Raw genomic sequence first — 14076 nt, 5'->3', positions numbered from 1 at the left:
ACAGCGTTGTACCTTATCCCAGGGCCTCGGTCCCACCTTATGACGAGGGGCTGAGATCCTGCCTTGATTTTACCAGCTGCTCCCTGTCCTCTGCCTCCACCCCACATCCCTCACCCCAGGACGGGGATCTTGTGCCGACATCCTTATTTTACCTTCATACTTTACACCTGCCCAAACTCTTCCAATTATTATCTGAGTAAATTCCCGAGTTCTTCTTCTGAAACTCAAGGGAACTAAATTTCAGCAGGTGCTCTGCTCATGCGCTGAGTAACCTTTGAAAGCCAATTCTCTGATACCAAATGCTTTCTCTTCAAAGACTGTGTTTCTCTATTGGATCTGGGCTTCCTCTCATCACCTACAGCTGCACCAGCTCCCCACCAGCCACTCCAGTAGAAAGGTCTATTGTTCAGATTTGATACATCTTGGTTTTTGCCTTTTGACTAACTTTGACCAGCTCATGCCTGACTGGGAATCAGACTGGACAGTTTGATTCCAATTATTCTAATTGGCCTTCGCATGTAAACATCCCTTTCACAACCACAGCGTTTGTATTTTTAGTAGCTGCGCTTGTCCTGCCTTACGGATGGATGGGTCTAAAGACTAAATTCAGCACAATGGCTCTCTGACTTTCTTTGTAACTCTCCACACCAACTAGCTAGGAGTTCGGTTGTATACAAAGGGTATCTATCTAATAAGTATTGCAGCTGATGCATAGAGTAAGATCTGAAGGAAATATATTCAGTGGCAAGACTCTCTGAATGACACTATGTATAATGGATCAGATTTAAGCATTCTGAAGGATACCTTTTCAATCTTGTGGTTTCATTTCTGAGTTGGATTCTGTAATCACTCTTGGAATAAGACACCTGACATCTGGGCTTTGCTCTTTGCTTTGAGTGTACCCATGTCAAAGCCTTTGATATATTTTGGATTGAAAATGAGATTTCAAGAAAGTATTTCATTAGAAGTGGGTATTATTCCATCTGAATTGCATCCAGAGCTGCCATATTTTATCCTTTTATTAACTTTCTATCACATAACTCCTTTTTCTAATTATACGTTAGCCAACACCCTTTAATTTGCTGAATGAATCTTGTTTGGTTTCAACAGAAAATATGATATAAAAGCTAAAGCTTTGATGAAGTAAAACAAAGGTGCCTATTCCTCAGTACCACCAGGCTTTCTTGTCGATTGATTGTACATAACTCAGCACCTGTGTATAGTTTTGATACACCTGCTACAAGTTTTACATTTATTTAAATCATATTACTATGAAGAGCCAAATTTAAAAGAATTGTTGAGTTGAATAGAACTTTAAACTTCATCAAGTCCAATTACTTTGTAGCTGATTTCTGTTCCTCTGCATCTTTTCTCATTTTAAAAGATGTTCATGCATTTGCACTTCATTTTTCCCATTGTCTATTGCTGCATAGCACGCTACTCCAAAATTTAGTGGTTTAAAACAACTGATTGCTTCTGAAGTGAACTTTCCCAATGCTGCGCTAAGCACTTCCCCATAAAAATATTATGTTGCTGCTATTTGATATAGGTCTTGCTTTTATGTATAAGGTGTGTCATACCTCATAGCTCCCTGTATTCTCTTCTTTATATTAAATACTTGGCTACGCTATCATTTGGGTTATGTCGAACTATATATCTAATTTAAAGGATCCCGAGTAATGAAAAGATTCCATTGTGCACAAATGTCAAAACTGAAATAAATATTCACGTTGGGGGAGAAGTCTTTCTTCTTCTCACTGGAGGACTCTTCTGGGGCTAATGCTCCTGGATTCTTATCTCCTCACTTGCCCTTTCCAGATCTAGGATGAGCGACATCCAGGGTGACATATTTGACTGGAAAATGTAGGAGAATTGGAAGACTAGCCAGCTTGACGCTCTGTTCACCCGTCCCTGCGGGACTGACCTGTCTACAGAGGGTGCGAGGTATGCCCTCTCCACGGGGCTCCGTCTCAGGGCCAGGCCCTCGGAGGCCCTTCAGCATGCAGTGGGAACCATGTCTAATTCTGGGGTTCATTATTAGGGAGCACAAAAGCATTCCAAATTACCTTTATCAGTAAAAACAGGCTATTTTGATCTCCCACCTGTAAGCTCTCTGGTGTTATTTCTCAGTTTACAATCTGCGAGGGTCTAGAAGGGTGCGTTTAAGAAGTCAATGCCATTCTCAACAACTTACCCTTATTGTCACGAACTATGATTATTAACAGCAGTTTAGCATTTTGCCAGGCTACTAGTTTACTCACTTTCCATGCATTATAGAAAAGAAAAGAAACTACATACTGTAATTGGGGGTTTGTTGCTTTTTTTAAAAAAATTATTTATTCACTTTAGAGAGGAGAGTGTGTGTGTGTGTGTGTGTGTGTGAGAGAGAGAGAGAGAGAGAGAGAGAGAGAGAAGGGGAAGAGCGGGAAGCATCAACTCCCATAGGTGCCTTGACAAGTGCAGGGTTTTGAACCGGTGACCTCAGTGTTCCAGGTCGATGCTTTATCACTGCGCCACCACAGGTCAGACCAGGGAGTTTGCTGCTTTTGAAGTCAGCCACCAATAATCCCTGCCCTTCCCTATATGCGTATGCCTCTCCTCACATCAAGAAATCGGGGCTATCTCTCTTCCCTTGGAATCTAGACTAGCTTGTGACTTGCACAGACAGTACACAGTGAGAGTGACATTCTGGGACTACCCAGTTCAGGCTTTAGGAGACCCAGCAGCTGCCATTTCTCTTTTCCAGGAAGCCAGTCCCCTGTAATGAATCCTGGGCTAGACTCTTGAAGAGAAACGCTGGAGTGAGCGAGCCCTCATGGAGGGGCAACCCAGGGTCCAGACTTGCAGGAGAGCCCTTCTCCCACCGCCCAGCCCAGCCCCGCCCAGCCCCGCCCAGCCCCGCCCAGCCCCACCCAGGCCAGACTCGGGCTCAGCTGAGGGCAGGCAGGTGAGTGATCCAGCCCACGCCACGTGGAACAGAAGAGCCTCCCCTCTTCGGCAGGCCAAGCCTGGCCCAAATTCCCAGACATTCCTTGTGAGAAATGGTGACTTGTTCTTTTAAGCCACTAAGCTTTGGGGTGGGGATGATATCCAGCGAAACACCACTGAAATAGAAATAAAGAACAAACTTCCAGATGCCCTTTAAAATGCCAAGTGGTGTCATTGCCAAGGTGTGATGAAAAAATTAAAAAGACTGTTGATGATTTATTAAACCATAAAATATATAGCATACCTATATATGGTCCTAGTCATGCTTTTAAATGTCATTGCAAATGAGCCACCTTCCAAGGACAAATGATAATATCACCTCAAGACACTGGCTCCACTGTTATTCCAAGGGACAAAAGCTCTGCAATGAATAATAAAGATAATAAACGCTCTTTGTTGAATAATCACCTCTGCTGCCTGTGGAGCCCTCACCCACCCCTGCCTGCCTCCGATTTGATCATGGTGGAGGGGGTGTCTGCACCCTGGCTCTCCAGCCATTCCTTGAAGGAGCCCCTCACTCTGAGCCGCCAAGGTGGCCCACTCCTCAGTGTCTCTGTAGGCTGTGCTCGTACTTTAGCACAGTGCCCACTGCATGTATTACCAGATTCATGTACCCCCACGGCAGCAGCTCTGCTTGTTTTCTAAGCACCAGAACAGCACCCACATGGAGCAGGTGCTTCACGCATATTTACTAGTTGAACAAGTGTGTGTTTCTGCTTCCCCTTGGGCTGGGTACGGGGTCTTGGTTTTGAGTATCCATCACCACTTCCACTCATTCTCTCCCTTGTGATACAGGGGCTGGAAGCCTAAAGTTCCCAGTGGAACTTATTGCCAGGGTCCCCACGCGATCTGGTTCTGTGAGAGGGATGCAGCTGTGTGAGGTCTGGAGGCAAACGGAGCCGGGGAAGTTCCTGGCCACCAGCTGTGGTCTCAGCAGATGTGTGTTTGCAGAAGCTGGTCAGCCACTCAGCACCAACCGTGATGCTGGCAGCGGTTTCTTCAGTTCCCTGCCCTCCGGGTGAAAGCTTTGGCAATTCACCTGAATGCCTAACGATGCCCCTTCACTCCTCAGACCCTTACAATGGTGTTTCAGAGCACCTAGGTCCCTGAAGTATTCAGAGTGGCTTTGTTTTACTATTGAGTTCTGACAGGCCTCTGTAGACCTTATTCCTTGAGGACAGGAAATGCCTTATTCATTTTCACATATCTGCAGTGTCTGGATCACAGTGGTAACCAATAACAGTAAAGATCATCAGAACAATGGTAAACGTTTACTTAATGTTCACTATACTATGTGCCCAACACTGTTTTAAGTGCTTTACATCTATTAGCTTATTTAGTCTACTCAATAACCCTGCAAGGCAGGTGCTATCATTGCCCTTTTTCATACACCGAGAACAGAAGAGGACAGTAACGTGCTCAAGACCTCACAGCAGGAAAGGTGGACTGAGGAGCCAGACCGAGGCTGTCCGGCATTGTCTGTGTTTGTGTCTAATACTCTCTTCCTGCCTGAAGAATGCCTGCTGAAGGATCTAAATATACAACCCCTCCAAGTTTAGAACTCATTTATTATATATATCCTACTTGCACTTATCATAAAACAGCAGTTGGGGATGTTCTCCTTTAAGACTCTTACCTTTTAAAGATGGTCCTGGGGCATGAACACAGCTGTGAGTATACATACACACATACACATATTTTTCTGCTGTGTTCAACTGTGGGTTTTTTATTTTTTCTGATTGCTCATAAAATTGAAAAAACGAAACAGGGATATTTGGAAATCACATTGTGGGAAAGGTAAGAACCATGGCGACCGCTCATAGGTTTCTTATGAGTTTCTTCAGCACATCCTTCTGCCTCCGGTCTGGGAGCATTTGCTAAAGCAAATGGCCACTGGCTGCAGCAGCTGTCGGGAAAACATTTCTCTCTTCGCTGTGGCTTCGGCCAAAAAGGAGAATAAGCTTTTACAGGGAGACTGCAAAGACACGGGGAAGACATTCAGGGACGATGCAAAGACCAGCAAAGTAAAAAATCCACGTGGGAACTGCCTGAGCATCTGATTGTTGTTCTTGTGGACAAGAGTGCACAACCCCCACAAATCTGCATGGAGGGTGTGTGTGTAAGAAAAATAGGTGTTAAATGTCTTATTCTCCATTCAAGCGTCTGTTGACACTCAGAGAGGGAATATAGTAGCCCTGGCCAGGGTCACCCCTCGCTCCTCAGGGGAGAAGTGTCTCAGTCTGATGGATGCATCTGGAAGGAAAGTCTGAACACAAAAGAGGCCACCCCTTCTGTTCTCCCTTGTAGGTAAATTTGTCATTCTTCCCTGTTCCTCCCTGTGTGTGTGTGTGTGTGTGTGTGTGTGTGTGTGTGTGTGTGTGTGTGTGTATGACAGAGAGAGGGACAGATAGGGACAGACAGACAGGAGAGAGATGAGAAGCATCAATTCTTTGTTGTGGCTCCCTAGTTGTTCATTGATTGCTTTCTCATATGTGCCTTGATGGGAGGGGGGCTATAGTAGAGCGAGTGACCCCTTGCTCAAGCCAGTGATCTTGGGCTCAAGCCAGTGACCATGGGGTTATGTCTATGATCCCATGCTCAAGCCAGTGACCCTAAAGCTGGTGAGCTTTACTCAAGCCAGGTGAGCCTGTGCTCAAGCTGGCAACCTCGGGGTTTTGAACCTGGGTCCTCTGAATCCCAGTCCAATGCTCTATCCACTGTACCACTGCCTGGTCAGGCCCTGGCCCTCCCTGGCTTACATGTTAAAGGGGTAATCTCTGCCCACTGCTGCGGCCGGGCAGGTCTGTGCCCCGTGAATTGCTGCTAAGGACTGGGAGGGGAAGTGTGCAGTTCCGGAAGCCTGCTTGTCTGGAGTTAAAAGACGCATTCCCCAATAAAAGTGCAGAGCCCTCACCTGCAATTTCAGAATTCTCAAAGTACTGAAAACATTTGCCTCAATTTATCTGACAGTAAAATGAGATGTTGGTCACTGGGAACATGAGCTACTTGCAGTCTTCATTCCTCCCGAGAGCCCTGCGTCCCGTGCAGTGCAGTGGCCTGTAACTCCATGTGCCTAGGCAAATTTAAATAGATTACACAGAAATAATAGTAGAAACTTAGATTCTTAGTCATACTAGCCACATTTCTTTTTTTATTTTATTTAAAGATTTTATTTATTGATTTTAGAGAGAGGACAGAGAGAGAGAGAAAGGCAGGAGGAGGAGTGGGAAGCATCAACTTGTAGCAGTTGCTTCTCATATGTGCCTGGACCGAGCCAGCCCCGGGTTTGAACCAGGGAGCTCAGCATTCCAAGTAGATGCTCCATCCACTGCACCACCACAGGTCAGGCACACTAGCCACATTTTAAAACTTCAATGGCTTTATGTAATTAGTGCTACCACAGGACAACACAGATGAAGACTCTTCTAACACTGCAGGAAGTTCCACTGTACAATGCTTAGAAGGAATCAAATGTTTTTATACAGAGCTTTCATATTTGATTTCAGGGTATTCCTCAGACCCCATATAATATGCAGTATGTGCACCATTTTTCCTAAATTTAAAAAATTTGAGATACCAAAATCATATCTGGCCCAAAAGATCACAGATAAGGGCGTGTTTTAATCAGTAATAGAGGCAATATTCTGTTTTTCTGTCTGACTTAGACTTTACCTGTTATGGACTGAATGTTTGTGTCCCCTAAAGTCATATATTGAAAGCCCGAACCCCAAATGTGATGGTACTTTGGGGTGAGGCCTTTGGGAGGTAATTATGTTTAGATGTAGTCACAAGGGTAGGGTCCCCCTGATGGCATGGGTGTCCTTAGAAGAGGAAGAGACACAAGAGTGCTCTTTCTCCCTCCACCACAGAAGCCATGGCCTTCTTCCCTGTGACAATGAGGGAAGAGAATGGATTGATGCAACTACAGTCCAAGGGACACCAGTGATTGCCAGGAGCCACTCAAAGCTAGCAACGGGCAAGGGAAGATCTTCTGTGAGAGCTTTCAGGGGGAGCATGGGTCTGCTGACACTTCTAACCTCCAGAATCATGAGACTATAAGTTTCTATTGTTTCAAGTCCAGTTCCCAACCCTGGCTGGTGGCTCAGTGGATAGAGTGTTGGCCCTGTGTATGAATGTCCTAGGTTCAATTCCTGGTCAGGGCATACAGAATAAGTGACCATTTGCTTCTCCCCTCCTCCCTCTTCTCTCCCTCTTTCTCTCCTGCAACCAGTGGCTTGATGGAGCATTGCCCCGGTTGCTTAGGATAGCTCAGTTAGTCCAAGCACATCAGCCTCAGGCACTAAAAATAGCTCAGTTGATTAAAGCATTGGCCCCAGGCAGGACTGCCATGTAGATCTTGGCTGGGGTGCAAGAAGGAGCCTCTCACTTGAAAAAAAGTTCATTTCATGGTAATTTGTTATTGCAACCCTAGAAAACGAAGATGGATTTTGTTACTGAGAAGTAGAACATGGAAACCGGAGCATCAGAACTGGGTAATGGACAGAGGTTGGAAGAGTTTTGGGGTGCAGGCTAGAAAAAACCAAGAATGCCACAAGGGCAACTCTGGTGAGGGGTTCGGAAAAACGAGGGCAGAGCTGTGGTAGAAGTATCTTTCTTAGAAAATGCACAGATAATCAGGAGCAGACTGTGGAGGGTGAAGGTCATTCTGGTATGTTCTCAAGCAAAAATGAGAAACTTGTTATCAGACAACGGAGAAACCATTGTTTGATAGAGCAGCAAAGAATTTGGCTGAATTGTGTTTCTGTGTTTTGTGGAAGGCAGAACGTGTGAGCAGCAGAACTGGGTATTCAGTTGAGATTTCTAAGAAACCCTCGAAGGAGTGCTTCAGATCCTCCTGACCGCTTAAGGACAACGGTGCATTGAGGAAGGTATCCTTAGGCAAAGGAAACCAGAACCTGAAGGTCTATAAAATTCTCAGCTTATCCATATTGCACAAAGTGAGAAAGCTTGTTCTGACGAGAACACTAAGAGCACAGCAGAACCACCACTAAAAAGGAAATTAGGACAGGTGTGAACCATGGACTACCCCAACAGAAGTATGGGCAGCTGGAACCGAAGGAGACAGAGGCAGGGTGAAATGGAAGAAGTCTGTCAGACTTCTTAGACTGCATGGGACTAGAATACAGGACTACTCAGCTGTGAATGTTCAGGATTGTTCAGGAATGACCTCAAAAGGAGATGCAGAGATCATCAAGGCTGCCCCTTGATTTTAGAAGTGTGGGAGGACATTGCCCGGGTTTCAACAAGACGGATGTCCTCTTACCATCATCTTGGGAGTAGAGTCCCCCGGAACCTTGCTGGGTGACTCCCTCCTCACAGAACAACAACAATTAAATTGCCCCCAGTGGGTCCCAAAAGGGAGCATCAAAGCAACTAGGATTATCCTAGAGCCCTGAGATCTAATGGAGTCTGCCTAGTTGGGTTTGGGGTTTCCTTGGGCCCCTCATCCTTCCTTTCTGTTGATTTCTCCCTTTCGGAATGAGAATGTCTATCCCATGCCTGTCCTACAATGATATTTTGGAAAGCACATAACTTATCTGGTTTCACATGTTCACAGATGGAGAGGAATTCTGTCTCAGGACAAATCACATCTGGGGTCTCACCCATATCCAATTTAGATGATATTTAGATAACACTTTGCACTTTAAATCTTAGAGCTGATGCTGGAATAAGTCAAGTCTTTTGGAGCTGTTAGGATGGAATAAATATATTTTGACGTGAGAAGGACAGGAATTTTGGGGGGCAGGGGAAGAATGTTATTTGTATCCCCTAAATTCCTATGTTGAAGCCCTAATCCCCAATGTAATGATATTTGGAGGGGGGTCTTCGGGAGGTAATTAGGTTTAAGATGAAGTCATGAGGGTGAGGTCGCCATTAGAGGGTTAGAATCCTCAAAAGAAAAGAAAAAAGGAAGAGAAACCAGAGCTCCTTCACTTTCTCTGTCACCTGACGCTCAATGAGAAGATGACCGTCTGACAACCAGGAAGGAGAGGCCCTCGTCAGTCAGGTACGGAATCTGCCAGCGCCTTGATCTTGGACTTCCCAGCTTCCAGAACTGTGAGAAGTAAGTGTTGTTAAAACTGCTCAGTCTATGGCATTTTGTCATAGCAGCCTGAGCTAAAACATGACCTTATTCTAAACTGGTTAAAACTTGAGACGGGGAGAGGGATATTATTTACCAGGCCCCCTCAGATTCCACGGACAGGAAGGTAATGGCGGAGGCTCCTCTCCTCTGTACGGTCACGAACAATGCAGGCTAATCACAGTGGAAGATCCATGAAGCTGGGGCTATGGGCGATGCTACTGTCTCCCCCACGCTTCTTCTCTCACTGGTAGGGGCTGGTCTGATATAGATAACTTTCTGGATAGAACCATGCCCATGAGTGGCTCTGAATTCTGAAATTTTCTTGAATAGCCCTAAGGCAGTGGTTCTCAACCTTTCTAATGCCTTGACCCTGAAATACAGTTCCTCATGTTGCGGTGACCCCAAACCAAAAAACAATTTTGGTGGCTACTTCAAAACTGTCATTTTGCTACAGTTATGATTCGGAATGTAAATACCTGATATGCATTATGTATTTTCCGATGGCTTTAGGCGACCCCACCGGGGTCGCGACCCACAGGTTGAGAACCGCTGCCCTAAGGTATCTCTTGGTGGAGGTGAGGTGGGTCACGACAGCCATGTTTCCTTCCTAGTACTCAGTTTCTCCTGGCTGTCAGGCTTCAAGAATAAGGACAGCACTTAGCCACTATATGGATCTTATTTTATTATTATTATTATTATTATTATTTTGCATTTTTCTGAAGCTGGAAACAGGGAGAGACAGTCAGTCAGACTCCCGCATGCGCCCGACCGGGATCCACCCGGCACGCCCACCAGGGGGCGACGCTCTGCCCATCCTGGGAGTTGCCATGTTGCGACCGGAGCCACTCTAGTGCCTGAGGCAGAGGCCACAGAGCCATCCCCAGAGCCCGGGCCATCTTTGCTCCAATGGAGCCTTGGCTGCGGGAGGGGAAGAGAGAGACAGAGAGGAAGGCGCGGCGGAGGGGTGGAGAAGCAAATGGGCGCTTCTCCTATGTGCCCTGGCCGGGAATCGAACCCGGGTCCTCCGCACGCTAGGCCGACGCTCTACCGCTGAGCCAACTGGCCAAGGCTGGATCTTATTTTGTCTATATGGATGTAAGATATTTCACAGAAATCTAGCATAGACCTAGCCTGGTTGGAAGAGTTCCAAGAGAGATGTTTTGAGTCCCCTGCAGGCTCTACTTTGCTTCCTTCTCTGTGTGCGTTCAGACAACTAGCATAACCTGGTGTAGCCTCAGTTTTCTCATCTGTAAAATAGGAGGATGCTCTCTGGTCCACCATCATCACTGGAGTTGAGGATGGAGATCATAATTAAAATACTGAACCAGCAGTTGTATGGCAAAGTTAAGTTTTCCATTCTAAAAACATTTATCTACCTTATTACTGACGGGAAATTCCACACAACCTTGTAAAGCAGTGCCTATTGAAACAACCATCTCTGTGAGAGAGACCCTGGCTGGGTTCTTAAAAATATTGCTATGAGTTCAACACAAAGCAGTTTTTATTTAGAGCATAAATTGGATTTCTAGTTGTAAAGGAAAGCATGAGATAATGTTCTCTGTCTTAATTTGACAGTGGAGAGGCTCTTGAGTATTGGCCAAGAATCTAATATTGGATTGTACCAACACACACCATTTGCTTCCTGAACTGTATCCATAAAGGTCTCCTGGTAAAATGCTGCCTCTGACAGAGCATTTACCAAGACTGCAAGTCTTCACATTCAGGCTCTAAAAAATACCCATCTCTGTCTTTTCTATTCAACATGCCCTCCGCTCTCCAATTTGGATACAATTTGAGGTCCTGCCCCTATTGAAACTTCTCAGGTAAGCCTCTCATTTCTGATCTTTTAAGATCAATGTGCGAGCTGCCCAGCTCCAAAGGCGACCAGAAGGCATGATCAGCAACTCTCTCCTGTTTGCTTCTCTAAGATTAATATATGCTAAAGCTTTTCTTTCAAGAAACTAGGGAATTTGAAAGATCATGTGAACAGGCTTAAGAAAGATGACATTAATCTAAAGGATTAATTCAATATTTAGCTGACTCTATTTAAATTATCATTGCTTTTTTATTCTAGAAATTACAAATTTCACAAAAAATAACTATTGATCATATTAGCACTTTCTACTGTATTTTAGAAGCAACTTATCAAAAGAAAAACATTAATTTAGCTTGTTCTACATCAGTGGATTTAAGTACTTTGGTGAGATTATTTTCTCAAACTCAGAAGAACCGAAAAATTTAAGACTAACCATTTTATAAAACAATTCTCTCCTTTTAAAAATGTGTTAGCAATCTTTTTGAAAACAATGGAAACTTAAGCTGCAGATTTTCTTTATCCTTCAACAGGCTGTCTCCATGGATTTCTCTATCCAGATTAAAGTAAAAATCCCGGGAGACATTTGAGATAAAAGGAGTTTTAGAGTGTACCATACCTTTCTACGCCCCCTCGCCCCACCTGCTTATTAAATCCTGGGAAAGTGAGTTGTAAACTGATAAAAGGTCAGCCGGTGCCCTCCCTAAAAAGGACGGTCCTTTGAAGACTAATTAGAATTAGTTTCTGCTAGTGCTTTAAAAAACATTTTTTTTTTGAAACAATGCTTTTTAGAAATTTTTGTTGCTGTTGGCCCTCTCTGCATGCTCTAACAAGCAAGCAGAGCCCTGGGTTTGCAATGGTTCCCTCTAATGATTGTCAACTTTATTTTTTCCTTTTCCTTTTAGTCAGACCCCACTCTTGTTAAGAGTGCAAAAAAAAAAAAAAAAAAAAAAAAAAAAAAAAGAAAGTGCATTTCGGATCTCTCGTGTCTATTTCAGGCTCCTAAAAACGCAGCAAACTGTTGAACATTTCCTGTTCTGAGTAAAACGCAATTCCTGCAGTTTTATCCAGCTCCTGTCAAATGCATTCTACTTTATCTTCACTTACTGGGAATGCAAGTTAACATTCAGGACTGATCATTAAAACGCAGTGATGAGCAGGGGATTCACCACCCAGAGCTCGGCCGCCGAAATTTTGAATGTAACAAATCAACAAGTTTTCAGTTAGCGCCGACCAGGTGCCCAGACTTAAGCAGGTGCACGACTGAGGCGGCCAGGTTCTGGACCTGGGAGATCGAACCCGGGACCCAACCGCTGAAATGGGCTCATCTAGACGCTCCACCACGAAACCTGCTCCTGGCTGAGCGCCAGCGGATCTCAGGACCCCACGGCACGTTTCCTCTCTACCCTCGCGGGCCTTCAGTTCACAGTCTCCTCGGCCCCCCCCCAGGGCAAAAAGGGTACCATCGCACCCCTCCAAAGGCGAGTCTTGGGGAACACTTCGTCTTGGCCCTAACAAGTAGCCAAGGCCGATGCCCCATTCGGAAATCTACCGCGGAGAGTTACTTCTGACGTCTGCGAAAACCGTGAAGAAGCCGCTACAGGAAAGGGGTGGCGGCGGCCAGCTGGACCTTCAGGAGCATCCGCTAATGCCTGAGGTGTTTCTTAGCTCGATAGGAGGGTGAGATGCTGTCCTAGGGGAAGTCAGCGGGCAGAGGGGATGGGATGAGCGAGCTGAGTAAAAGTGATTCAAATGAAATTCCCACGCGCTCAGGGCAGCCAAGGCTTCAGCCGGAGGAAGGGAGCGCGGGAGACGCACGGTGCCGCGGGCTCCGCTGCGGCAACTCTGTGCCATCCGGCCGCGCGGCCGGACAGAAGGACAGAAAACCCCAGCGAGAGACTTACCTTCAGGGTTGGCGCTGATGAAAACCCGGACGCTGCGGCCGGCGGGGACAAGGTGAGAAGGCAGGGCTGTCAGGTTCCCGGAGAACGCCGCCCGCCGGAGCGCAGAGTCCCGCGGGCAGGGCGGCTTGGTGCCCGCACCGGCCGGCCACATTGCCCTTCGGAGGAAGAGCCGCCGCCTTCCGCTCCTCGGGTTGCTGCCCACGGCCCCGCGGCACAGCGAGGTCGGCGCCCGCAGCCGGCGCGGCTCAGAGCCGCTCCGAGCCCGAGGCGCGGCCGGCGAGCTCCGTGGCGCACACCGCCGGCCGGGGGACCGCGGCCATACAGACCCGCGGGCCTGGGTCGCCGCCGCCGCCGGCCCCTCTGGGCGTCCGCCTTCGCCCGCTGCCGGACTTCGGCGAAGCAGTCGGCCGGAGCCGGAGGTCAGCGTGTCGCCGGCTACGCGCGCGGCGCCTCTTTGCGCCGGGAAGCGCCCGCGCCTGTCGCCGAGTCCACGGCCATGTCCCCGCCCGCGCCCGCCGCGGAAGGAGGGGGCTGCGGGGGAGGCGGGACCGAGCGGGCGAGGGGAGCGGACGAAACTTTGTCTGCGAAAGGCGTCCCGAGTTTATCGGAAGCCGCCTCCCGCGACTTAGAGGGCGGCGGGGGCGGGGGCCTCGGATACCCTGGGGCTTGCCGGGCTTCGCCGAGGTCGATCCCGAGCGCTCGCGGCGCCTCCTCGGCGGAGGACAGAGAAGAAATTAGCCCGAGATTCCTCCCACTCCGCCGCCTCTCCTAAAGGTCACAGACGCCCCGAGCATGTTCGGGAACGCACGCGCGCCGGCGTCTGCGCGCCTTCGCCGAAGTGCCGGGAAGGCGGCCTCGAAGTTAGACACACGCACCGAGCCGCATCCCGACGGTCCGAGCAGCAAATCGCGGGGCCGCTGCGGGCGTCTCGGAGGGACTGTCCCCGCCGCCCTGTCCTGCTGCTTCTCTCGCTCTCCACACGCAGCCAAGTGGGGGTTTTATAAGGAAGCTGCGCGACTCACGTGCTCTTCGCCGCGTGGCCGCGGAACCTTCCCGGGAGCGGATCTCTGCCAGGAGCCCTCCCGGGGTCTCTGAGGCTCCAGGGGTCCTTCCTGCTCTCGCGCCGTGCAGTCTCCGGCCATTCAGCCCGCCCAGCGTCTCCCGGGCCCGCCGGCCTTGAAAATGCCGGGCGCCCTGCGCCTCCCCGCGCGCGCCTGGGTCTGGCGGGCTGGTGCGGGCTCCAGGGAGCGCCGCCCCCCGCAAGG

General features: G+C 48.1%; 1 protein-coding gene across 1 annotated transcript in view; it reads right to left on the bottom strand.

Moving 5' to 3' along the window:
• The window catches only part of NWD2 (NACHT and WD repeat domain containing 2), a 173897-nt gene extending 160174 nt beyond the window's left edge, over positions 1 to 13723 (bottom strand). Inside the window, exon 1 of the mRNA XM_066387666.1 lies at positions 12812 to 13723. Within this exon, the coding sequence (XP_066243763.1) occupies positions 12812 to 12962 (151 nt within the window). The 5' untranslated portion in view covers positions 12963 to 13723. The remainder of the gene's footprint in view (positions 1 to 12811) is intronic.
• Positions 13724 to 14076: the final 353 nt, after the last annotated feature.

The sequence above is a fragment of the Saccopteryx leptura genome, chromosome 5, assembly GCF_036850995.1.
Source record: "Saccopteryx leptura isolate mSacLep1 chromosome 5, mSacLep1_pri_phased_curated, whole genome shotgun sequence".
NCBI lineage: Eukaryota > Metazoa > Chordata > Mammalia > Chiroptera > Emballonuridae > Saccopteryx > Saccopteryx leptura.
The sequence above is the reverse complement of the archived record's forward strand: the minus strand, read 5'-3'. Positions and strand labels throughout refer to the sequence as shown.